Source organism: Bison bison, unplaced genomic scaffold, assembly GCF_000754665.1.
Source record: "Bison bison bison isolate TAMUID 2011002044 unplaced genomic scaffold, Bison_UMD1.0 scf7180017864297, whole genome shotgun sequence".
Classification (NCBI taxonomy): domain Eukaryota; kingdom Metazoa; phylum Chordata; class Mammalia; order Artiodactyla; family Bovidae; genus Bison; species Bison bison.
Genome location: NW_011494869.1, coordinates 5,825,378 through 5,850,172, shown reverse-complemented (window position 1 = coordinate 5,850,172; position 24,795 = coordinate 5,825,378). Strand labels below are relative to the sequence as shown.

General features: G+C 39.8%; 1 protein-coding gene across 3 annotated transcripts in view; it reads left to right on the top strand.

Annotated features, from left to right (window-relative positions):
• Positions 1 to 24,795, top strand: part of TANGO6 (transport and golgi organization 6 homolog (Drosophila)) — a 183,794-nt gene that overhangs the window by 52,552 nt on the left and 106,447 nt on the right. For all 3 annotated transcript variants that reach the window (XM_010850962.1, XM_010850963.1, XM_010850961.1), the window contains 3 exons: positions 8,165 to 8,299; positions 15,380 to 15,856; positions 16,630 to 16,687. In XM_010850962.1, coding sequence (XP_010849264.1) covers positions 8,165 to 8,299; positions 15,380 to 15,856; positions 16,630 to 16,687 — 670 coding nt within the window. The remainder of the gene's footprint in view (positions 1 to 8,164; positions 8,300 to 15,379; positions 15,857 to 16,629; positions 16,688 to 24,795) is intronic.

Sequence of the window (24,795 nt, the reverse complement as noted above, 5' to 3'; positions counted from 1 at the left end):
CTTAAATCTGACACTCCAGCTCTTTGTATCATCGTCATTGTCCTCTGCCTTCGGGTGTTGCTAAGCAGCATTTCACTACAGCTCCTGCTGAGAAAATTTGCATCTGCCTGTCAGCTCTGACTTATCGTGCCTGTTTAATGAGATTTATGCTCATGATTTCTTTTCTGGCCTCTTACTCCTTCAGTTCATTGACCCTGTATTACTCAGTAGGGTGATTTGTTTCTCCTGTGTTTATATCAATTCGCTAAAGAATTTTTCACCCAGACCTGTTTTTGTCTCAGGATGCCCATTGGAAAGGGAAATGGTTTAAAAACTGATATGACTTAAACTTTCCCACTTATCTCCCTTTGCTCCTAATTAAGGAACAATGGCATTAGGCTGATACAAAAGTGATTTGTCCCATTAAATTTTCCTTCATCTGAGGTTGAACTGTATCATGACAAAAAGGACCACACAAAACCCCACTGAACTGCATCTTGTAGACTTAGTGATGGTGATAATTTTGGTATGTTATTTTGAAATACATACATGCATATGGATAAATTATAAGTAATAAATTAAAAGTAATTTTGTTAATATCATTAGGAATGAAGACTTTCAGTATAAAAAATAAAAGAGTTTAATGAATTTAAGTTAAGTAGAACCCCTGTCATATTAAATTTTAACTGGAAGTGTTTGTTTGAACTCATAGTTTATTTTTCTCATTTTTAAAAACAGATATTTCCTAGCTCAGTCCATTGTCCGTGCCAAGAAACAATGACAGTCCAGTAGTCCTAAGCATCACTAGTACCAGATTATAGTTTCTAATCACCACTTCCTACCAGAAGAACACAAAGCTCATTGGATTAAAGGTCCAGGGCAGAAATTGTACAGTGTAAGCCTCAGGGCATCTTGTTGTGCCTGAAAACCAGGAAGCAGTCTGAGATTAACAGGCTCATGTCAGTAGCGTTCAGAAGTTAACTTTGGAGGGGCTCCCACTGACCACAGGTAGGACAATTTGAGCATGAAAGAGAATAATGCCTGCAGTGGATTGAAATGCATCTAGTTCCCCCCCAAAAGGTATCTTGTAGGACATCTTTGGAGGTTCCTAGGTGATCAGTTCACTACTTTGTAAATCGATAAATGCAGGGAAAGAATAAGACATTTATCTTTCCTGTGGGAACTATGTTTCCATGTAATTAGTCAATGAAGAAATTTTTTTCTTTGTGTAAGAGCCACAGCTGGAAAATTCGAAATGAGAACTAGAAAATTATATCAATATTTTGCAATCCCCTAATGAAATAATCGATTGAGGTAGCAATCATCAGTGTCTACAAAAACCATTAGGGATACTTTATAATGAATGTATTAGGCCAAATATACCCAAACCATCTGATCCTTTCTTCTCCCAGCATTTAATTATAAAAACTTTCAAAAATTTCGAAGAATTTTATAGTGATTATCTGGATGTCCACCACCTAGATTCTGTCATTAGTCTTTTACTGTATTTGCTTTATCACATTTTTATCTATATCTCCATCTGCCTGTCCATTTTATTTTTGGTGAATTTCAGGGTTAATGCTAATATCAGTATGTCGTTGTTCAGTTGCCCAGTGATGTCTGACGCTTTGACTCATTTCAGAGGGTCAAAGAAAGAGTGTTCGTATATGTTTCCCTATATATTTCAGCTTATTCTTTTTTTTTTTCAGCTTATTCTGATTTTTTTTTTTTTGGTTGCATTGTGTGGCTTGTGGAATCTTAGTTCCCCAACCAGGGATTAAACCTGCACCCTCAGCGGTGAAAGCAAGTAATCCCAATCACTAGATTGCCAGGGAATTCACTGGGCTGAGTAATCTTAGCATCACTATAAAAAGAGAAGCAGACATTATGATGTGCCTCTCATGTAATGCAGTACGACATATGCCATACCACCAGGAAGTGTTCTTCCTCTCCAAACCCCCAAACAACATAAAACAACCCCCATCCCCTCACCACCCCACAGGATAAAGGAGCAAATTAAATGCAATGAAGAAGCAATTAGCCAAATCCATGATGCAGGAAATTCCATAGTACAAATGACCCAGTTTCTTCATCAGATAAATGGCATTAAGGAGGGACAGGGCTGTTGCAGCTTAAAAGGGACTTGAGACCTATCAGGGAAGTGTAATGAGTGGTTCTTGATTCAAACAAACCAATTGTACCAAGACATTTTTGTAAAAGTCATGGACCCAGTGTTAGAAGATATAAGGAATTTGTTTTTTGTGTATTTGTAGTAAAGGTAGTTACGTAAAAGGGGCTTCCCAGATAGCTCAGTTGGTAAAGAATCCGCCTGCTGTGCAGGAGACCCCAGTTTGATTCCTGGGTCAGGAAGATCCCCTGGAGAAGGGATAGGCTACCCACTCCAGTATTCTTGGGCTTCCCTGGTGACTCAGACAGTAAAGAAGAATCTGCCTGCAATGAAGGAGACCTGGATTTGATCCCTGAGTTGGGAAGATCCTCTGGAGGAGGGCATGGCAACCCACTCCAGTATTCTTGCCTGGGAAGTCCCCATGGACAGAGGAGCCTGGTGGCCTACAGTCCATGAGGTCACAAAGAGTCGGACACGACTGAGCGTCTAAACACAGCACAGTTATGTAAAAAGACACATCTCTCTATTTGTTACAAATGCATATTGAAGAATTCCTGGATGAAAGATGAAAAATTTTAAAAACTGTGTTCAATTAGATGAAGAATGATTAATAAATTGTGATATATTCATACAATGGAAAAAAAAACTGTGTTGGCAAATGGTATATTAGTATGTGAGATAATGCAGAGAAGAATGAGGCATGGAATGGTCTTTACTGATTCAGAGCCCTGTTCCAACTCCCAAGTTCTTTTATTCCATTAATATGTATTAAGGGCCTACTATGTGCCACCTACTCTTCTGGGTATCAGAGACATAGCAGTGAACAAAACAGACATATCTGTGCTCTCATGGAGCTTCAGTCAATTCAGTTCAGTCGCTCAGTTGTGTCCGAATCTTTGCGACCCCATGAATTGCAGCCCACCAGGCATCCCTGTCCATCACCAATTCCCGGAGTTCACTCAGACTCACGTCCATCGAGTCGGTGATGCCATCCAGCCGTCTTATCCTCTGTCGTCCCCTTTTCCTCCTGCCCCCAATCCCTCCCAGCATCAGAGTCTTTTCCAATGAGTCAACTCTTTGCATGAGGTGGCCAAAGTACTGGAGTTTCAGCGTTAGCATCATTCCTTCCAAAGAAATCCCAGGGCTGATCTCCTTCAGAATGGACTGGTTGGATCTCCTTGCTGTCCAAGGGACTCTCAGGAGTCTTCTCCAACACCACAGTTCAAAAGCATCAATTCTTCGGCGCTCAGCTTTCTTCACAGTCCAACTCTCACATCCATACATGAACACTGGAAAAACCATCGCCTTGACTAGACGAACCTTTGTTGGCAAAGTAATGTCTCTGCTTTTGAATATGCTATCTAGGTTGGTCATAACTTTTCTTCCAAGGAGTAAGCGTCTTTTAATTTCATGGCTGCAGTCACCATCTTCAGTGGTTTTGGAGCCTAGAAAAATAAAGTCTGACACTGTTTCCACTGTTTCCCCATCTATTTCCCATGAAGTGATGGGACCAGATGCTATGATCTTCGTTTTCTGAATGTTGAACTTTAAGCCAACTTTTTCACTCTCCACTTTCACTTTCATCAAGAAGCTTTTTAGTTCCTCTTCACTTTCTGCCATAAGGGTGGTGTCATCTGCATATCTGAGGTTATTGATATTTCTCCTGGCAGTCTTGCTTCCAGCTTGTGCTTCCCTCAGCCCAGCGTTTCTCATGATGTACTCTGCATATAAGTTAAATAAGCAGGATGACAATATACAGCCTTGACGTACTCCTTTTCCTATTTGGAACCAGTCTGTTATTCCATGTCCAGTTCTAACTGGAGCTTACATTCATATGTATATATAGAGAGACAGTAAACAAGGCAAAATACACAGCATGTTAGATGGTGATAAGCACTAGAAAGAAAAAATCTAACAAGGAAAGGGATGGTGAAGGGAGTATGGTAAGGTAAATAGGGTGGTCATGGAGAATCTCACTGAGAAAAGTAACTTTTGAGCAAAGATCTGAAGCAGGGAAGGAGGGAGCCATTGATATACCTAGGGGAAGAGTGTTTCAGATGAGAGGGAGTATGCCCAGAGTGTGGCAGGATCAGCAAGGGGGCCAGTGTATATGGACTGGAATGAACAAGATTCCCTTTTTCCTGCCCTTCCAGGAAACTGCCACCCTCTGCACCATTCTGTAACTAGATCACTGTAATTGGCAGAGTAAAAGGGGTTCTATTTTCATATGTTACATTTTTTAACGTAAGTAACACCTGCACCTGCTCACTGTAAAAATATTTAAGCCACATAAGAGTACAAATTTATAAAAAGTATAGACTTCTGATTAAAGATGCTATATTGAACAAAAGATGGTGTTTATCTGTTCCCTCTGGAAACCACAGTGACCAGCAGAGCAGGAGACGAGATACAGTAGGTCAAAGAGAGTAACTAGAAGATAGTAGCAACTTCAGAAAATGGAAAGCCAAGTGCTTGCATGAGAGAAGTCAGGAAGCAAAGCCATGTGCCTCTAAAGAGCTGTTAAAAGTTTTTTGTTTTTGTTTTTTAAATTTTATTTTATTTTTAAACTTTACATAATTGTATTAGTTTTGCCAAATATCAAAATGAATCCACCACAGGTATACATGTATTCCCCATCCTGAACCCTCCTCCCTCCTCCCTCCCCATACCATCCCTCTGGGTCGTCCCAGTGCACTAGCCCCAAGCATCCAGTATCGTGCATCGAACCTGGACTGGCATCTCGTTTCATACATGCTATTTTACATGTTTCAATGCCATTCTCCCAAATCTTCCCACCCTCTCCCTCTCCCACAGAGTCCATAAGACTGTTCTATACATCAGTGTCTCTTTTGCTGTCTCATACACAGGGTTATTGTTACCATCTTTCTAAATTCCATATATATGCGTTAGTATACTGTATTGACCCAATCAAAAAATGGGCCAAAGAACTAAATAGACATTTCTCCAAAGCAGACATACAGATGGCTAACAAACACATGAAAAGATGCTCAACATCACTCATTATCAGAGAAATGCAAATCAAAACCACTATGAGGTACCATTTCACACCAGTCAGAATAGCTGCAATCCAAAAGTCTGCAAATAATAAATGCTGGAGAGGGTGTGGAGAAAAGAGAACCCTCTTACACTGTTGGTGGGAATGCAAACTAGTACAGCCACTATGGAGAACAGTGTGGAGATTCCTCAAAAAACTGGAAATAGAACTGCCTTATGATCCAGCAATCCCACTGCTGGGCATACACACTGAGGAAACCAGAAGGGAAAGAGACACGTGTACCCCAATGTTCATCACAGCACTGTTTATAATAGCCAGGACATGGAAGCAACCTAGATGTCCATCAGCAGATGAATGGATAAGAAAGCAGTGGTACATATATACAATGGAGTATTACTCAGCCATTAAAAAGAATACATTTGAATCAGTTCTAATGAGGTGGATGAAACTGGAGCCTATTATACAGAGTGAAGTAAGCCAGAAGGAAAAACACCAATACAGTATGTTAAAAGTTTTTTGAGAAAAGGGGAAAAAAGGCAAACCACTTCTCTCTGCAGAAGCCTGGAAGGACTGGGGGCACCAGATGAGCCCTAAAGATGGAGCTGAATTTGAACCATGTTGACAAGCTCCACAAGAGTCAGAAGACTATTTGATTCCTTCTTTAACTTTGTACAATCACCTCCCCTCCCCAGCAAAAAACTAGAGGTTTATTGTTGAGAGAGGTTGAACCCAGAGACTTTGAACTTGGCTGATGCAGCATGCTGCAGAATGGGAGGATTAAGTCGAAGTCTGCAGACTTAACAGTGAGGCCTCAGCTCCCTTATAGTCATCTGTAAGGGCAGTGTTGGCAATAGGTTTACATATCCCCAAAGGATCATTGTGACGATTTAAGTGAGTAAATACCTATAATACATTCAGAACAGTACCTGGTAAATTGTAAATGCTTACTATTGTCACTAAAATAGCTAAGTAAAACCAGTTGCCTCTGTAGAATCAGATGGGGAGAAATAGGGTAGGCAATTTCCATTTTTTCATTATAAACTTTCACGAGTATTTGGCTTTTAGAATGACATTGCTTTACAAAAATGTTTAAGTAAAAAATAAAGGTGTCTTCCATTGTCTGCTCAATACACATAAATTCTAGAACCAACAGCAGTCACATACCTACCTATTCTCGTGGCTGACAGTTCATAAAATCACAGGAAATGATTAGTGGGGGAGGAGGTGTTGTCAAAATGGGTATACAGGTTTTGTTGTTACAGGAAAGTTTAGGAGCAAAGGTACTTCATAAATAATAATACCAGCTGGCTGTCATACCAGTTAACAGCACCCAGGTTTTTTTTTTTTTTTCTTTAATACACATACAAACTGAAAGTTTCTTTCTTAACAAAATTAGGATCATACTACTTGTTTAGCAATATTAAGCATAGTAGATAGATCAATCTATAGTGGGGTAGATAGATCAGTAGGTAGTTAGGCAGAGAGATAGAGGACAGGAATTTAGAATAAGTTGGAAGGCTAGATAATTCTGTTCCAGCATTTTAACAGTGTATTTGTGCTGAAATAGAAGCTTCCTGTAATCAAGGAGTGTTTTAGAAGACTCTTTGAAGGCAAAATAGGTGGAACCCAAGATGGTAGATGCACCAGTTTCTCTGGGAAGAGCCAGTGTCCTTAACTTCTAGTAATCAATAAATTCTCAGGCTTGAGAGGGTTGCCATAACCCGTATTGTTTATTTCAATAAGTGGAACTTTTAATAACCTTTCTAGTTTCCTGCCTGACCTCCAAAAGACAAGTGTTAACATGCCATTCTCCTAACTTTAAGTCTGCAATAAAGATTGTAGCATAGCATGTGATTTGCCTAGAGAGTTGAACATACAAGCTTGCATGTTATTTAGAGGCTTATTATGACCTATCTCAGCCATCCCATTTTCAAGTTGATTTTTCCCTTTTGAGCCATTAATCCTAAATGTACGTGTGAGTGTGTGTACATGTATGTGTGTGTGCACATATATAGGTATGTGTAGGCATCTTTTATTCAAATGTGTTTCTACTTAAGATGATTAATCAAAGCACAGTTAAAATAATGCTGACCAAATTAATTTCATTTAAGGCTTAGTTGTTATCCAGATGCTGTGTAAACTCTTGTATATGAATAATCTTAATCCTTTAAAACCATTCAATACTTTGAAAAATGACTGGATTGGTTGTGCAGATCATTTGGGGACATTGAATTCTAAATAGAATGAATGCCTTTTTGCATATTCTTTGCCTACTAGAACTAGTCTATCAAAATGGGAGTAAGGAATATTTGAGGAGGAATCCTCATTAGGAGAAACAGATCTAAGACACTTAACAAATCATCTTTCATTTAAATTTCCCAGCAAAATTCACAAAAAGTAAAGGAAGGTAAGATGGTGTATTAAAAGATTTGAGAAAGTATAAGTGGACTTTCTCATTTATTGACTGTATGGCTTTGAGCAGATCACCTCTTTTTAAAAATTGTGTTTATTTACTTATTTTTGGCTATGCTGGGTCCTCGCTGCTGCTCAGGGGCTTTCTGCAGTGCTGGCGAGCCGGGGCTACTGTCTAGCTGCTTACACGGGCTTCTTACTGTGGTGGATTCTCTTGTTTCAGAGCATGGGCTCTAGAGCCCAGGCTTAGTAGTTGTGGTCTAGGGCTTATGCCCCGTGGCATGTGGAATCTTCCCGGACCAGGGTTTGAACCCATGTCCCCTGCATTGGCAGTGGATTCTCAACCACTGAACTATCAGGGAAGCCCTCCAAATCACCTAAGTCTGAGATTCTTCTTCTGAAAATGAGGACAAGCATACATCCTAGAGCTGATGTGACACCTAGGTGAACTGGTGCATGTAGAACCCTGAGCACCGTGCCTGCTGCACAGTAGCAGTTGTTCTTGAAGCTTCTTGCTATTGTGACGTTGATGAGGGAGAAAATGAAGATGTAGACATCAGATGTAAAGAGCATTTTGAGTTTGTTTTTTTCTTGCTCCTTGCTGATTCTAGATTTCTTTTCTGTGGTAGGTTGTGGACTTTGTAGCAGCAACCCTGCAGCGAGCATGTGCAAGCTTGGCCCACCAGGCAGAGAGCACCGTGGAGTCACAGACACTGAGCATGTCCATGGGGCTGGTGGCCGTCATGCTGGGAGGAGCCGTTCAGGTGAGTTGGAGAAGTGAGCCAAACTTGAAAGGAGGGAGAAGAGAAAAACCTTCCCATCCATACCCCGTGAGAAGTCAGAATGGCTACTGCACACAGTAGAACTGGGCCAAACAAGTCAGGTTGTTGATAAGAATTCTCTCCAAGTAGAAGACAAGAAAACAGTACCACTTCCTCTTTGTTACCTGGGTAGACTTCCCCATCAAAAGGGCAGGGCCCTTTCTGACTGGGTGTAAGCTGGATTTGGAAATACCTGTTTTGCATCTATGGTGAATACTAGATTCTCTGGCCTTCACTGTACTGGTTCTCTGAAGCTCAGCCCTTGTTGCTGCTGCTGTTGTCAGGGAAGAATCTTTGTAACCTACCGGCTACATAGGATTCCATGTTTTCAATAGTTCCATTTTGGCACAGGATCCATTGTTCAACTCATATCATGTGGCATGTTAAAAGTTTTGTTTCCAGTGCATGTATCTTTTACATACTTAATTTATAATTTTTAAGCTTTATTCACTCAAAAAATATGTATTGCCTACTTGTTATGTGCCAAACGCTGAGCCAAGGTGCTGGAAATGGGGCAGTGGATGAAGCAGACATGGTCCCTCCTGCCATGAAGCTTAGAACCCATGAGGGAGCCAGGCATTAAATGATTGTGTCAAAAAATAGAATTGAGTGAAGTACCTCAAGTAGAGGGTACCAAGAGAACATAACATCTAACCTAGGCTGGGGAGATTTCCATAAGGACTATCTATATAAGTTTAAGCTAAGACTTGATGCATAGGAGTTTGGGAGTGTGTGTAGGGCAGATGGAGGGGCCTCTTTCAATGACAGAGCATCATGTATGAGGACTGGAAGCAGGAAGGAGCTCTGAATACTTAAGACACTGATAGAAGGCTGTGTAGCTGAACTGTAGAGACAGGAGTCAGAACAAAGTGGAAAGGTAAGCACCTGTGTGTGTGACATATCACATTAGGTTAGAAGACTGCGAGAAAGTGAAGTAGGATTAGTGCAAGTATTATGAAATCTTCCCTGAAATCAAACTGGACAGAACTCTTAGCAATGAGTAGGGAACTCCTCTGGGAATGGATTTTTGAGTTTAAGGATTAAATTCTGATACTGATTCTTGATCTATTAGAATTTGCCTCTCTCCAGCTTGTCCTTTAGGAGAAAAGAAATTTTATTTGAGCCTGTTGTTAATGTGAAACCCATTTTTGGTAGATTTACTTAGCACTCCTAATTTTTTATTTTTTTGGAAAAAAGCACTTTTGGTTCAGTTACTGTATCATATTCCTCCTGTTAGAGCTGTCAAGGAGGAGTTCACCAAGGAAATTGTTTTTCCCTTTGGCTGCACTAAGCAGCATGTGGGAATCTTAGTTTCCCTGACCAGGGATCGAACTCGGCACCCCCTGCCTTTGGAACGTTGAATCTTTATCATTGGACCACCAGGGAAGTCCCTGGAATAATTTTTCTTAAGTTGTACTATTAATGGATTTAGTTGACCTGGTTGATTTGTGTTTTTCTGGTTGAGTATTGATTTGAAAAATCTTTATTTCCGTAGTTGAGAGTGTGTTTTTTTGCTTATTTAACACTTAGAATTTCAAACCGTGTCGCAAAACAGAACACAGAAATCTCCAATTCCTTTTTGAAGTCCATTATTGTGGGGCTGGTTATGCAGATTAGTCCTGTTCTAACAGATACTCACCTGACTGATGCAGATGTAGTATAGCCTTTACCGTGACCCTGCCCTTCCGTGAGCCATCCTGACTCACCGACTATATCCTGAATTCCTCTGACTTTGCAGTTAAAGGGAACATAACACGTCACCCCTATACCTTTGCCCTAGATCTATTAATTTTTTTTTCTCTTTGATTGAAGGATTTATAAGTGGCTTCTATAGTAATGCTAGGTTTTCTGTCTTTCTATTAGAAAAAAAAGTCATGATCCTGAATTATATTTTCAGATGTTCATTGTCAGGCTAGGCTAGGTTTTTGCTTCAAAGTCTAGAAGGTTTCATTGTACCTATCCCTGATCATGATTCATTGTTTTAGCTAATGAAACAGAATCTAACAGCTTTTGAACCTTTCTTTCCTTTCTAATTTATATAAATAAGATGATTATTAGAACATAGTGTCTAAGAAGAGGAGCTGATTTGGAGAAAGTATAGGCTTAAGGCTGCTAGCTAGACAGCTGTAATTCCAAACATATTTTCTAAATGTCAAGACTGATCATCAATAAAAGTATGGTATTGATGACTTCCCTGTGCCCTCAGGAAGCAGTTTATGCATGATGTTCCAGGGCCCACAGAGTCCTCTGAAGCCCTGCTGCGTGGAGCAGACATGGTCTTGGAGGGCTGGGACTTGAACCCAAACCTTGAGATTTCATGCTGTTAATACTTTTCCAAGAGTATCATAGGATGAACTCATTCAGGAAATGTTTATCAAGTGTCTGTTCCCTCATGGAGTTTACCTTCAAGTTCCACTTGTAAGTTAATTCAGTAACATTATAAATAAGGACCTAGACATATAAACTGCTCAGCTAAATGTATGAAGAAACATAGGTGATACACAAAAAATGAGAACACAAGGTAAATGTAAGTATTTTTCAGAATTAGGAATTTTTTGGTCAGCATTTTATTGCTGGAAGAGACTTTTGGATTCTTCCAAAATAATAATTCTCACTGCAGCAGGTAAGGCAGAGTGAGAGTGTGTTTGTCCTCCAGGGGAGCTTTGTAAAGTCTCCTGTGGGGGGTTTTCAGGTACATATGCCCTCCTCTGGCTGACCACCCAAGTTCTCCTCTGTTGCAGGGGTCCCCAGCCTCCAGGCCAAAGACCAGCATCTCTCGTCAGATCATCCGTGGCATTCGGTTAGAAATAAAGTGCACAATACATGTAATGCACTTGAATCATCCCAAAACCATCCCTTCCACCAAGCCCACGGAAGAATTGCCTTCCAGGAAAAACCGGTCCCTGATGCCAAAAAGGTTGGGGACCATGGTCTTAGAGGACATGCCCTCTTCGACCACCCACCACCCTTAATTCCACCCCTACTGATCTAACCACCAGTTTCTAAATTTGAGAATTTGCAGAGATTTAGAAGAAGTAATTAATCTAACTTCTACTCCAAGTCATTACCTAACTTCCATTCCTAAAGGAGATTGTAGAAGTGGGCTGACATAGCACTGCTCGTTCTGTTTCTGAAACATTCCAGAAACTGGGAAAGAGGCAGCCAGTTGAGGGAGTCTGTCACTCACTTGTGGGATGCTCTTTCCAGCCTCGAGACTTTTATACAGAGTTCTGAGATCTAGATCTGAGATCTATGCTGAGAAGCAATGGCAGGAGGAAAAATGAGGACTACAGTCACGTCTCAATTTTGGTAGTGGCCCTTGGTGACTCTTGAAAAATAATTGATAATTACTTAATGCTTCAGTTTTCTCATTTATCAATTAAGTAAATATTACTTTATACCTCAAAAACTTTTTTAAACATTTATAAACAAATAGTTGGCACTTGTAGTCTTAGGTTTCCCTGTTTATTCTCATAGTGAGAAATCTATAGCCTTGTGAAGCTGAACGAATACATAACTTTCATTTCCTTAGAAACTGTTTGGTTCAGAATCCACGTAGCTGTCCGTGGTGATTAGAGACATTACCTAGTGGAATAAGATTAATTGCACAGTGACCAAGTTTGAAAATAGGGAGAAACATGGCTATTTTTTAAAAAATAGATTTTATATTTTAGAGCAGTTCTAGGTGCAGAGCAAAATTGAGCAGGCGGTACAGAGATTTCTTGTACATCCCCTGCCCCAACACAGGCAAAGCCTCTCCTGCTGTATCAGCATCTGGTTCCCGAATGGTACCTTGGTACAATCCATGAATACACATTGACACATCATTATCACCTGCAGTCTGTGGTTTCCATTAGGGTTCCCTTTTAGTGTTGTACACTATGGGTTTTGACAAATGCATAATATCCACCATTATAGCGTTGTACCTAATAGCTGGTCTAACCCCAAAATCCTCTGCTTATTCATCCCTTCCTCCCCCTAACTCCTGATCTTTTACCATCTCCCCAGTTTTGTGTTTTCCAGACCATTATGTAGTTGAAATCGTATACTCTGTAGCCTTCCCAGATTGACTTCCTTCACTTAGAAATACACATTTAAGGTTCTTAAATGTCTTGTGGTTTGGTAGTTCATTTCTTTTTAGTTCTGAATAATATTCCATTGTCTGGATATATCACAATCTGTATCCATTCACCTACTGAAGGACATCTGGTTGCTACCAGGTTTAGAAGTTATGTGTAAAGCTGCTATAACCATCTGTGTGTAGGTTTTTGTGCAGACATAAGTTTTCAGCTCATTTGGGTAAATACCAAGGAGTTCAGTTGTTCAAATGTATAGTAGGAATACATTCAATTTTGTAAGAAGCTATCAGACTGTCTTGCAAAAGTGGCTATACCATTTTGTTCTACCAGCACTGAATGAGGGTTTCTTTTGTTCTTCATCCTCATCAGTGTTTGGTGTTGTTAGTGTTAGATTCTCATTATTTTAATGGTTGTGTCATGTTATCACATTGTTGTTTTAATTTTCAGTTCCTTGATGACATATGATGTTGAGCATATCTTCAATTGCTATCTTCTTTGGTGAGGTATCTGTTCAGGTCTTTCACCCATTTTTAATTGAGTTGTTTGTTTTCTTATTGTTGAGTTTTAAGGATTCTTTGTGTATTTTAGGTTACTGTCCATTATCAAATGTATCTTTTGCAGATACCTTCTCCTAGTTTGTGGTTTGTCTTTTCTCTTGACATTGTCTTTTGCAGAGCAGAAGTTTTAAATTTTAATGTAGTCCAGCTTATCAGTTCTTTCTTTCATGGATTTCTTTGGTATTTCACCTAAAAAAGGCCATCACCATACCTGAGGTCAGCTAGATATCTCTTATGTTATTTTATAGGAATTTTATAGTTTTGCAATTTTACATTTAGGTCCGTGATCCATTTTTAGTTGATTTTTGTGACAGTGTAAGGTCTGTGTCTAGATTCATTTCTTTGCCTATGGATGTCCAGTTGTTCTAGCACCATTTATTAAAAAGTTGATCTTTTCTCCATTGTAGTGCCTTTGCTCCTTTGTCAAAGATCAGTTGACTGTATTTATGTGGGTCTATCTCTGGTCTCTCTATTCTGTTCCATTAGTCTATTTGTCTTACTTTTTTTTTTTTTTTAAGAAGAAATTGTTATATATATGAGAAATGAAAAAGAAGCCATACACTTATACCTTATTCCATAGGTATAAGTAGATATTCTCATTTCAGATACTTAAAGAAAAAACAAAGACACGTGATACTACAGAGGCACTGAATGAAGTCCAGCATGGTGATAATGCTAGCACAGTTATCCTAAAATATCTTTTCCAGTACCACTAGATTTTTGATAAGATGGACCTTTTTCTTAGGAATATATATTTTTATTGTGAAATTCCAGGTACAAACCTGACATATATCTCAAGTTTTCATTTACTTGGGAGGAAAGTGGTAGAGAAAATGAACAATAACAATTCTGTGAAGCTGAAGTGTAATATGAGAATATTATGTAGGTCCTATGAAAACAGTTGGTTAATTGATTGGTTGGTTGGATAATGAAGTGTGTGAATGAGTGAGTAATAAATACCCTGCCTTGTTCTAAAAAGGATTTAAGATGTGTAAGGTTTTCAAATGATCAGGGCTTCATGAAGCTTCGTATGACAGTTTTTCCAGTATTTTCAGACAGAAAATACTGTCTGATTTTTCACTGATTTTTCCGTGAAATACACACTGATTTTTCTTCACTGACTGCCCATGCACCTTTCCTAGTAAGGCTTAATTAGAACAAAGCTTCTAGAGAGAATAAAATCTTAAGTAGTTTTCACTCTCATTTTCTAGGGGAACTTCCCTTCTGCCAGTTACCATCACAGTCCCTTCCAGGCCTGAGTCACCCTTGTATGCTGACCAGCCACTTTAGATCTTGCAGTTAAGAATAGCTTTACTCATTCAAATGAGACTGTGTAGCGTTTAGTTAAGAGTGTGGACTCTGGAGCCAGATTTATTAGGTTCACATCTTACTGTCTTTCAGCTGTGTGACTTTAATTTTAATTAAATTAAAAAAATTTTTGGCTGCACCACCCTGCATGTAGAATCTTAGTTTCCTGACCAGGGACTGAACCTGTGTCCCCTGCACTGGAAGTGTGGAATTTTAACCCCTGGACCACTCATGAAGTCCCTTCCCTGTTTAACATATAGATAGTAACTGTTTTATAGGGCTGTGAATATGTGTGTGTGTGATTTGTTTGTTTATTGTATTTATATTTAAACCATTCACATAGTACTTACTAGTGTGTCAAGCACTAAGTACTTTGCTAATGTGAACTCATCTTTTTATGGCAAAAGGTACATCCTAGTAAAAAACTATAATATAATACAATTCAAAATATAAAAGAATTTCACCATATGACTGGGTATTAAAATATGTCATGGTAAGAATAGCTGTAGATGTTTGACAGAAAACAACAAAATTCTGTACAGCAATTATCCTTCAATTAAAAAATAAATAAATTAAAAAAAAAGAAACTGTAGAGACAAATAAGACTAAGAGGTGAGTGGGGTACAAAGGATGAAAACAGGCTGTTCCCAGAAGAAATGTAGACAGTTAATAAACATGGAAGGATGCTTAATACTGCTATTAGTCTGATTAATGCAAATTAAAATAACAGCCATGTTTGCCTATCAGATTATAAATATTAAGAGTAATAATAGGCGAGGGAGTGGGGAGGGGGAAAAAAGAGTAATACTATTTGTTCCTGATGTACTTTTTGATTTAGAAAAGTACCTGTACACGGTAAGTATTCAATAAATGTTAATTATAGTTATAAGACCATAGTGTTAGAGTGCCAGATTCAGGCTATATGCGAATCACACCAGGAACAAGGTTTGCTTCCAGCCCCTTTTTCTTAGTGTCTGTTGCCTTGTGCTCATATTAGCGTCGTATTGTGCTCATATTGTGGTCATATTAGCATCTGCTATGTTAATTTGGGTTTGCATTTTTAAAATTTCATTTTGTAGTTGAAGTCAAGTGATTTTGCTGTCCTGAAGCAATTGCTGCCTCTGTTGGAGAAGGTCTCTAGCACATACCCTGACCCTGTCATCCAGGAACTTGCTGCTGATCTCCGCATTACCATCTCTACTCATGGAGCCTTTTCCACTGAGGCTGTCAGTGTGGCCGCCCAGAGTACCCTAAACAAAAAGGATCCAGAAGGTAAAAGGGAAGAGCAGCAACAAACCAGTTATGAAAGATACAGCGATGTATCTCATGGCCACCTTGAACCACAGCAAAGCCATGTTGCTTCTCAAGAAGTCCGTGAGCCCAGCACCACTGCAAAGCAAAAATCAGAAAGTGTAACCACAGAAGAGCTCCAGGAAGCTCTTTTATCAGCTTATGATCCTCAAATTCCAACACGGGCTGCTGCCTTGCGAACTCTTTCTCGCTGGATAGAGCAGAGAGAAGCAAAAGTCCTTAATATGCAGGAGAAGCTTCTCAAGGTGAGTAGAACACACTCAGACACATACACATGGTGAGTAGAACACAAACACGCAGTGAGTAGAACACACTCAAACACACACACACACACACACGGTGAGGCCACTGTCCAGGAGCCTTGACTGTGTATCAAGCCCTGTCCTGGGCCACCCTTGGGGAAATTGTAATTGTTCTACAGAAGCAAGACTCAGTTGAACATGAGCAGAAGGCCAGAGGTTTTACAGGCTGCTACTAATATCAGTTGAAGAGCTGAAGTTTGCAAAAGATTTTTTTTTAATAAATTAGAACAGATTCAAGGTTATCCCAGTAATAACATCTCTGTCTTGCCCTTGCATTTCCATATGCTTTCTTGAGTGCAAGAGAAAAGGATCAAATTATAGCAGATATGCCATTCATTGAATGTAGCCCCAAACCTGGCCTCTTGTGTGTCAGGGCCTGTAGTCTGTCACAGGCCTAAGAACGGGCTATCTACTGTGGGCTGTAGTGGAAAAAATGTGAGAATTGTTCTTCCAGATTTTGGTTTCCATGCCTACTTTTAATGTATACTAGACAATTTCAAGAAGTATTTCTGCCGGATCGCTGCCCTTTTTTAACCATTATAGAAATGGAACTTCAAACATATATACTATTTTCCCTACAAGATTCACAGTCAGACCAGTATCTAGCTACAGCAAAGAGGACTACAAGCATTTATTCTTTTGAGTCTGCTCTAAAGGTGTCTTAAATTTCTCTTGCTGTTTGTGAATCATGTCACTGCTATATTCTGTGGTTTCAGATATTCTTGGAGAACTTGGAGCATGAAGACACCTTTGTATATCTGTCTGCTATTCAGGGTAAGTTAGTCCTGCTTAGGACTTTAAGTCTGTGGACCAAAAATTAAATCATGTGTTTTCACAAAATCTCTAAAGTCATAGAATCATAACCTGCTGGTCATTTTGTCCATTTTCCTGCCTCCTAGCTAGGACTTAATTTCAGTCATGATAGTAATATTTCTGGAGGGTTCCTAAAGGGACCCTGAAGAGTTCAGTATCTCATAATGATGGGGAAGCCTTTATTTATGTTTATTTATCATTCTATAGATTAAATCCCGTTTCCTCAAATTTGAGGAGGTAAAGAATGCCTCACATGTGAGCTCCCATTACATTGATGTTTTAGGTGCATGGCTACTGTCATTGTGCACCTTTGCGCTCTTGTTAAACTAAAAGAATCTCAGAATATATTTCATTATCAAAACATTTTTTGCAGTCATTTTATTTCTCATTTATGATTCTTTGTTGTGATTCCGTCTTCTGTTAATTTGTGGATTTTAAATCTAGAGAGGGGCTTTACGAAAAAGGGTGTGGAGAGTTAAGCACCTTTCCCCAGAAGGGTAGGAGGCAGACCTGGTAAGAAGGCAGAATTAACTCACAGTCTCTGGGCTCTGTAGTGTGCTGTAGTCCTCAGGAGCTGGGGTCTGGAGATTGATCACCAGGATGCACCAACCCTCCCCCACCCCTCCTGCTTTTCAGCTATGTGAACTTTGGCAAAGTACTTAATCCCTCTGGGCTTCAGTTTCTTACCTGTGAAAAAGGGAGCTAAGTAGGAATGTAAAACAGTACAGTTGCTTGCTTCATTTATTTAACTACGCCAGGTCATAGTTTTGCTATGTGGGACCTAGTTCCCTGACTAGGGATTGAACACAGGCCCCCTGTATTAGATGAGTGGAGTCTTAGCCACTGGAGTACCAGGGAAGTCCCTACAGCTGCTTTAGAACATAGTCTGGCAGTTCTTTGAAAAAAATAAATGCAGAGTTGTCACTTGACCCAGCAATTCTGAGTATTCACCCAAGAAAAATGAAAACATATGCTCATGCAAAAACTTGTTCATTAATGTTTGTAGTAGTCAAAAGGTAGAACCTAGATGTCTACCATTTGATGAACAGATAGACAAAATGTGGTGTGTATATACAGTGGAATATTATTCAGCCAATGAAAATGAAGTATTGAAACATGTGGGTAAAACCTTGAAAACATAGATGAAAGAAACCATTCCCAGAAAACCACATTTTGTATGGTTCCTTCATATGAAATGTCCAGTATAGGTAAATTTATAGAGACAGAGAGTAGGTTAGCAGTTGTCTAGGGCTGGAGAGAAAGGGGAAAGGTTTGGGAGGTGATGGCCAAAGGGTACAGGATTTCCTTGAGGGGGTGATGAAAGCTCACACAATTCTAAAATTGACTGTAGTGATAGTTGCACAACTCTGTCAGTATGGTAGAAACTTTTGAATTGTATATTTTAAATTGGTGAGTTTTACAGTATGTGAATTGTGTCTCAATAAAGCTGTTGCCAAAAAAATAATAGAATTTAGTGAGGAGGAGAGGGATTAAACCGTCAGAGCTTAAGGAGATTAAATATAATGTGGTGAATAGGATCCTGGAGCAAAAAAAGGACATTAGGGAAAAACTTAAAAAATCTGAGTAAGTTATGGACTTTAGTTGATAACGAAATGTCAGTACTAGTTCATTAATTGTGATAATGTACCATGCTAAAGTGAAAGTTAGTGGTAGGGGGCAGCTAGGTATGCATTATCGGAGAAGGCAATGGCACCCCACTCCAGTACTCTTGTCTGGAAAATCCCATGGATGGAGGAGCCTGGAAGGCTGCAATCCATGGGGTTGCTGAGGGTCGGACCGGACTGAGCAAGTTCACTTTCACTTTTCACCTTCATGCCTTGGAGAAGGAAATGGCAACCCACTCCAGTGTTCTTGCCTGGAGAATCCCAGGGACGGGGGAGCCTGGTGGGCTGCCGTCTATGGGGTCGCACAGAGTCGGACATGACTGAAGCGACTTAGCAGCAGCGGCAGCAGGTATGCAGTATACAGGAACTCTGTGTGCATCTTCTCAATAAATCTGTAAATTGAATACTGTTCTGTCAGTAAAAGTTTATTTATGAAGGGGGCTAACATTAAATGAGTTAGTACTTTGAAAGTGCTTAGTGCATATTAAGTGTTCAGTATGTGTTAGCTAATTATGATTTTAATGTTTTCATCATCGTTGTCATATCGCTACTATTTCTTTTCTTTAGATTTAAACTTTTATTTTATACTGGAGTATAGCTTATTAGCAGCTCATTAGCAATGTTGTGATAGTTTCGGGTGGACAGCAGAGGGACTCAGCCATACATATACGTGTATCCATTCTTCCCGCAACTCCCCTCCTATCCAGACTGCCACGTAACATTGAGCAGTTTCCTGTAACTGGACCTTGTTGGTTATCCATTTTAATATAGCAGTGCATGTCACTACCGTTTCTTTTGTTAGATTGCTAGGTAATAACATGGTGATATGTGTAACTTCTCAGCTAAAGCTTGAGTAGGTGTATTCTATCAGGTAGCTTCTGCTATGTAACAGAATACCTCAACATTCAGTATCGTTTATTTATCGTCACTTGTTTATGATCACTCACACATCTGTAGACCAGTGGGGTTCGGCTGACCTAGGCTGGGCTGGGCAGTCCTGCTGTTCCCTGCGCATCTCTCTGCTGTGCTTCTTACTGATCCTTCCTGGTCCAGGGCCTCCTCAGGTACATTCACATGGTGATGGCTGAAATGCACAAGAGCAAGAATAAACTCAAGAGTCTATTCTTCAGAGGAGACAAAAATAACCACTCATCAAGGAAAAAGGACAGCTAGGAGGGAGCAGAAGAGTGGAGTGTGTTGAGAGAGAAAGTAATTATTGGCAGCTGAGAGGTCACAGAGGCCAGGAACTGAGATAAGCCTGAGGACTTGATGGAGCTCAGGATTCCACATGACAGTGAATGGCACTTATGGGAATCAAATAAATCAAAGAGGCAAGGACCTGAACTGCTGATAATTAGTAAGTCTCAGAAACAAGTCATCCTGTGCTTTTTCCAGGAAACTGTAATACTGTCAAGGAGATGTTTCTCGTTGATTTTTTTTTTTGGACAGAGTTTTCGGGAAGTGGCGCTGTGTCATTCTCATACAGCATCGCTGCTGTGTAAACCTCTTAGCTGTTTAACCCACTGAGCTCATTAGCCTCTAGGGTCTGCTATAAAAATCACAACTGCTGGTTTTGTGTTTGTTTATAGTACTTTTAATTGGTATGCTAATCAGTTAGTAGCTAATTTGGAGATGAAGGAATGTGGGAGGTAGAGGTCTAATTTCTGTTCTCAGTTCCCCACAGCAGACAAGTTTGAATTAATTGATGTTTTTGGTGTTTGTACCATACACTTCAAGGCCAAGGCCTTAGGTGAATTTCCCATTAAGAAACGAAAGAGCTGAATTTTCCCACCTGCATGTCAGTGTCATTTGCCTAGGCCTAACACTCCAGAGCCACGCCATTCTGGACTCCAGTCAGGCAGGCAGACAAGACCAGCCTGCATGTAGATATTCTGTAGTGCAAGGGGGCTGCATTAGAAGGCGGGTGCTTAACCACTGAACCACCAGGATCCCAGAAATTTCTGATATACATATTATCTGTACATCACAACAGCCTGAGGACTAAATTCCCTATGAGTTAAAATTTAGTTTCATGAAAGACCACATCTCTTTTTATTTCTACTGAGAAAGTGATGGTTGATTTAATTCTCATAGCAGCTGCTCCCAGACACTCAGTAGCAGCTTCTTCAGGCAGAGAATTCTATACAAGTTGCTAAGTTCCAGTTACAATCCAGAGTTTATAAATAGACACTTAATCTTAGACGTGTCCTTTAAGTGTCTCTCCTTTTCAGACTTCCTTGTATATTCTTTTTCTCATTGTTTTATCATCATTATAGTACAAGTTAATACATTCTTATTGTTTTAAAAAACATTTAAATGGCAAGAAGGTGTATAAGATAGAAAGTAAAAGTCTTCCTCTCTTCAAAAATAGGAGATGAAATATGTCCTTAAGAGTCCCATAATGTATATTTGATGTTTTGAGCATTTTTCACATTTCAGTCTTGAAATACACGTTCCAGTAATGAATGTGATACACACGTGATATTCTTCAAATAAGATATTATGGCCCAGTTATCTATCTTAGTATGGATCTACTCATGGGTCCTCGTGGTCACTTTTAATTATTTAAAGAGCAGTTTGAAGGCAACACCAGCAATAGATGCATTTCACAGCTCCAAGTGATCCCCATCCGTGTCAAAAGAATCTTTGGGCGAAACTTCTTGGCTCATTGAAAAAAAGAAAGAAACTGTAGGCTCTGAGCCAAGCATGAGAGGTGAAAGTATGCCAGTATCGTGCAGAGAATCTAGTCATCTCAACATAACATGCCTGAACAAATTGCACTGACTCTTCCACCCTTTTCCTTTCACAGAAGAGTTTTCATTTCTGGCAGAAGAGCCAAGAGGAGGGAAAGGCAAAAAGCCTGGAAGGCAGGAAAGTAGATACAAAGTGAAATTGTTTTTATAGAGTTTCAAACTGAGCAGGATTACATGTCTTAACTTGTCAGAGACTGAACTCCCTATCTTATTCTCAGATTTCTACTTCAAATAAAGTAAGTTGGGGAACCATTCAGATCAGATCAGATCAGTCGCTCAGTCGTGTCCGACTCTTTGCGACCCCACGAATCGCAGCACGCCAGGCCTCCCTGTCCATCACCAACTCCCGGAGTTCACTCAGACTCACGTCCATCGAGTCGGTGATGCCATCCAGCCATCTCATCCTCTGTTGTCCCCTTCTCCTCCTGCCCCCAATCCCTCCCAGCATCAGAGTCTTTTCCAATGAGTCAACTCTTCGCATGAGGTGGCCAAAGTACTGGAGTTTCAGCCACAGCATCATTCCTTCCAAAGAAATCCCAGGGCTGATATCCTTCAGAATGGACTGGTTGGATCTCCTTGCAGTCCAAGGGACTCTCAAGAGTCTTCTCCAACACCACAGTTCAAAAGCATCAATTCTTTGGCGCTCAGCAGCTGAAAATAATTCTACCCCTTGAAGGACCACCTAATTGAGTAGGGCATTGAAATGTGGAATGTGACCCTGGGAAGTTTATCATCTCGGCTTATTTCCTTGAAATGGGAAGACTCCTTTGGTGTTCTGTAGCACCTAATTAACAAATGGGCATTTAGAGAACATCTCTCATATATGCTAGCTCAGTAAATTCTTGAAGTTCTGGGAAATAGGCATTATCCCCATTTTTTAAACTTCTTGAGATTTAGTTTACACACCTGAAATTCACCTGTCTTACAATGTGCAATTCAGTGGTTTCTAGTATTTGTACAGTCAAACCACTAATTTCAGAACTTTTCATCATTTCAAAAAGAAACCCTATATCCATTATCAGTTGGTTCCCATTCTTCACTCCCCCTCTTCCCTGGGAACCACTAATCTCCTTTTTGTCTCTATGGATTTGCCTATTCTGGATGTTTCATAATACAGAATCATACAATGTGTGGACTTTTGTGTCTGGTTCAATTAGCGTAACATTTGTGAGGTTCATCCCTGTTGTAGCATGTATCAGGGTCTCATTCTTTTTTTATGGCTGAATAATATTACATTGTACTACTAATTAACCACATTTTGTTTATCCATTCCTCAGTTGATGGTCATTTGCATTGTTTTCACTTTTAAGCTATTATGGGTAACACTGTAATGAATATTCATGTACAGGTTTTTGTGTGGACATACGTTTTCATTGCTTCTGGGTATACACGTTGGAGCAGAATTACTGGGTCCTATAGTAATTCTATGTTTAACCCTTTGAGGAGCTGCCAAACTGTTTTCCAGAGTGGCCACACCAATTTACTTTCCCAGGGACAACGTACAGAGGAGGCAGTGGCACCCCACTCCAGTACTCTTGCCTGGAAAATCCCATGGACGGAGGAGCCTGGTAGGCTACAGTCCATGGGGTCGTGAAGAGTCGGACACGACTGAGCGACTTCACTTTCACTTTTCACTTCTCTGCATTGGAGGAGGAAGTGGCAACCCACTGCAGTATTCTTGCCTGGAGAATCCCAGGGACGGGGGAGCCTGGTGGGCTGCCGTCTATGGGGTTGCACAGAGTCGGACACGACTGAAGCTACTTAGCAGCAGCAGCAGCAGGGACAATGTATGAGGGCTCCAGTTTCTATGCGTCCTGACCAATACTTTATTGTCTATCCTTTTATATAGCCGTATTAGAGTGTAAAGTTGGTATCTCATTGTGATTTTGATTTGCATTTCTCCAGTGACTAGTGATGCTGAGCATCTTTTCACGAGCTTATTGTGCATTTCTAATCTTCTTTGGAAAAATACCTAGTGTCATTTGAAGCACTAAACTTCTTACTGTTGATGAAGTCTGACTTACCAGTTTCCTGTCTTATTACTTGCACTTTTGGTGTCATTTCTAAGAAATCATTGCTTAATCCAAGATAACTGAGATTTACTTCTGTGTTTTCTTCCAGTGGTTTTATTGTTTTGGCTCTTAAATGTTTAAGTCTATGATCCATTTTGAGTTAATTTTTGGGTATGATGAGAGATATCCTCTTTTTATAGCTAAAGATCCTGAGACTTACACAGGTTAAGTCCCCTTTCGAAGATTACATAGCAAGTAATAATTTGAACCTTGTTGACCTTCAAATCTTGTCGCTGCTTCCCCAATACACTTGGTTACTCTAGAACTTGCCAAATAATGGTAGAATTTGCTCCTATTGTTGTACTTTTAAAGATGGAAAACAGATTTGATTATGATTATCAGTATTTATTAAAATTGAATAATGCTTAATCATCTAGAAAGCCTTTTGATTCTTTGGACAGTCTTGAAATACAATAAAAACAGATATTAAATTTCTTTTATAAATGAAGAATTGACTTGCCTACAGTCATAAAAGTTGGGAGAATAATGGAACAGCAGACCCATGTCTTAGGGATTCCCAGTCCACTGTACCTGATTTTACTGCAGTGCAGATGAAGTATGTCTTCTCCAAATCAGAGATTATATTTTATAGCCCCCAATACTTGCATTTTACATGAGCTCATTTTTGAAATACCTGTCCAGTGATTTCCTCTATCAGTTGAAAATTGATTCACTCATATTTACATCAGAATATTTAGCAATTTGGGCTTCTCAGGTGGCACTAGTGGTAAAGAACCCACCTACCAGTGTAGGAGACGTAAGATATGCGGCTTCCATCCCTGGGTCAGGGAGATCCCTTGGAGGAGGGCATGGCAACCTACTTTAGTATTCTTGCCTGGAGCATCCCATGGCCAGAAGAGCCTAGAGGTTACAGTCCATAGGGTCACAAAGAGTCGAACACGACTGAAGTGACTTAGCGTGCATGCACACATTTAGCAATTTAGTACTTTTACCTACAAGTAAAAGATAATTGGCTACTTCAGGTTTAGTTATTTTCACCTTCTAAGATTTCCCAGGATAACTGCTATATAAGAGATGGAAATAAGCATTATGGAGGTCACCACTTATTATTATGTGCCTGTCATAGTAACTCTACGAGTTAGAAATTTTTATCCCTGTTTTACAGATGAGGGAACTGAGGCTCAAAGAGGTTAAGCAGCTGGCCCAAAGTGACACAGATACCAAATGTTAATACCATGATTTGAATCTTAAGTCTCTCCATTTCTGAAGACTGCTCTTGCCACAGTGAAAAATAATTAATTCTAAAATAGTTGTTTGTTTCCAAGGCACAAGGGCTGAGTTCTCAGATGGTCAAAGGTATGGGAGAACTAGGCCTGTGTATGAGACATGGTTTCACTACAAATGAACTCTTCCTATAGCTTAATAATATGCTGATCTCATGTTTGCTTGATTTTGTATGTGTGTATGTGGTTTTACTTGTTTAGCAGTGAGTACTGTATTTTTTTTTTAAGATTTATTTATTTATTTTTGGCTGGGCTGGGTCTTCACTGCTGCACAGGGACTTTCTCTAGTAGTGGCGAGCAGGGACTGCTCTCTAGTAGCCAAGCGTGGGTTTCTCCTTGCTGTGGCTTCCCTTGTGGAGCACGGCGTCTAGAGCA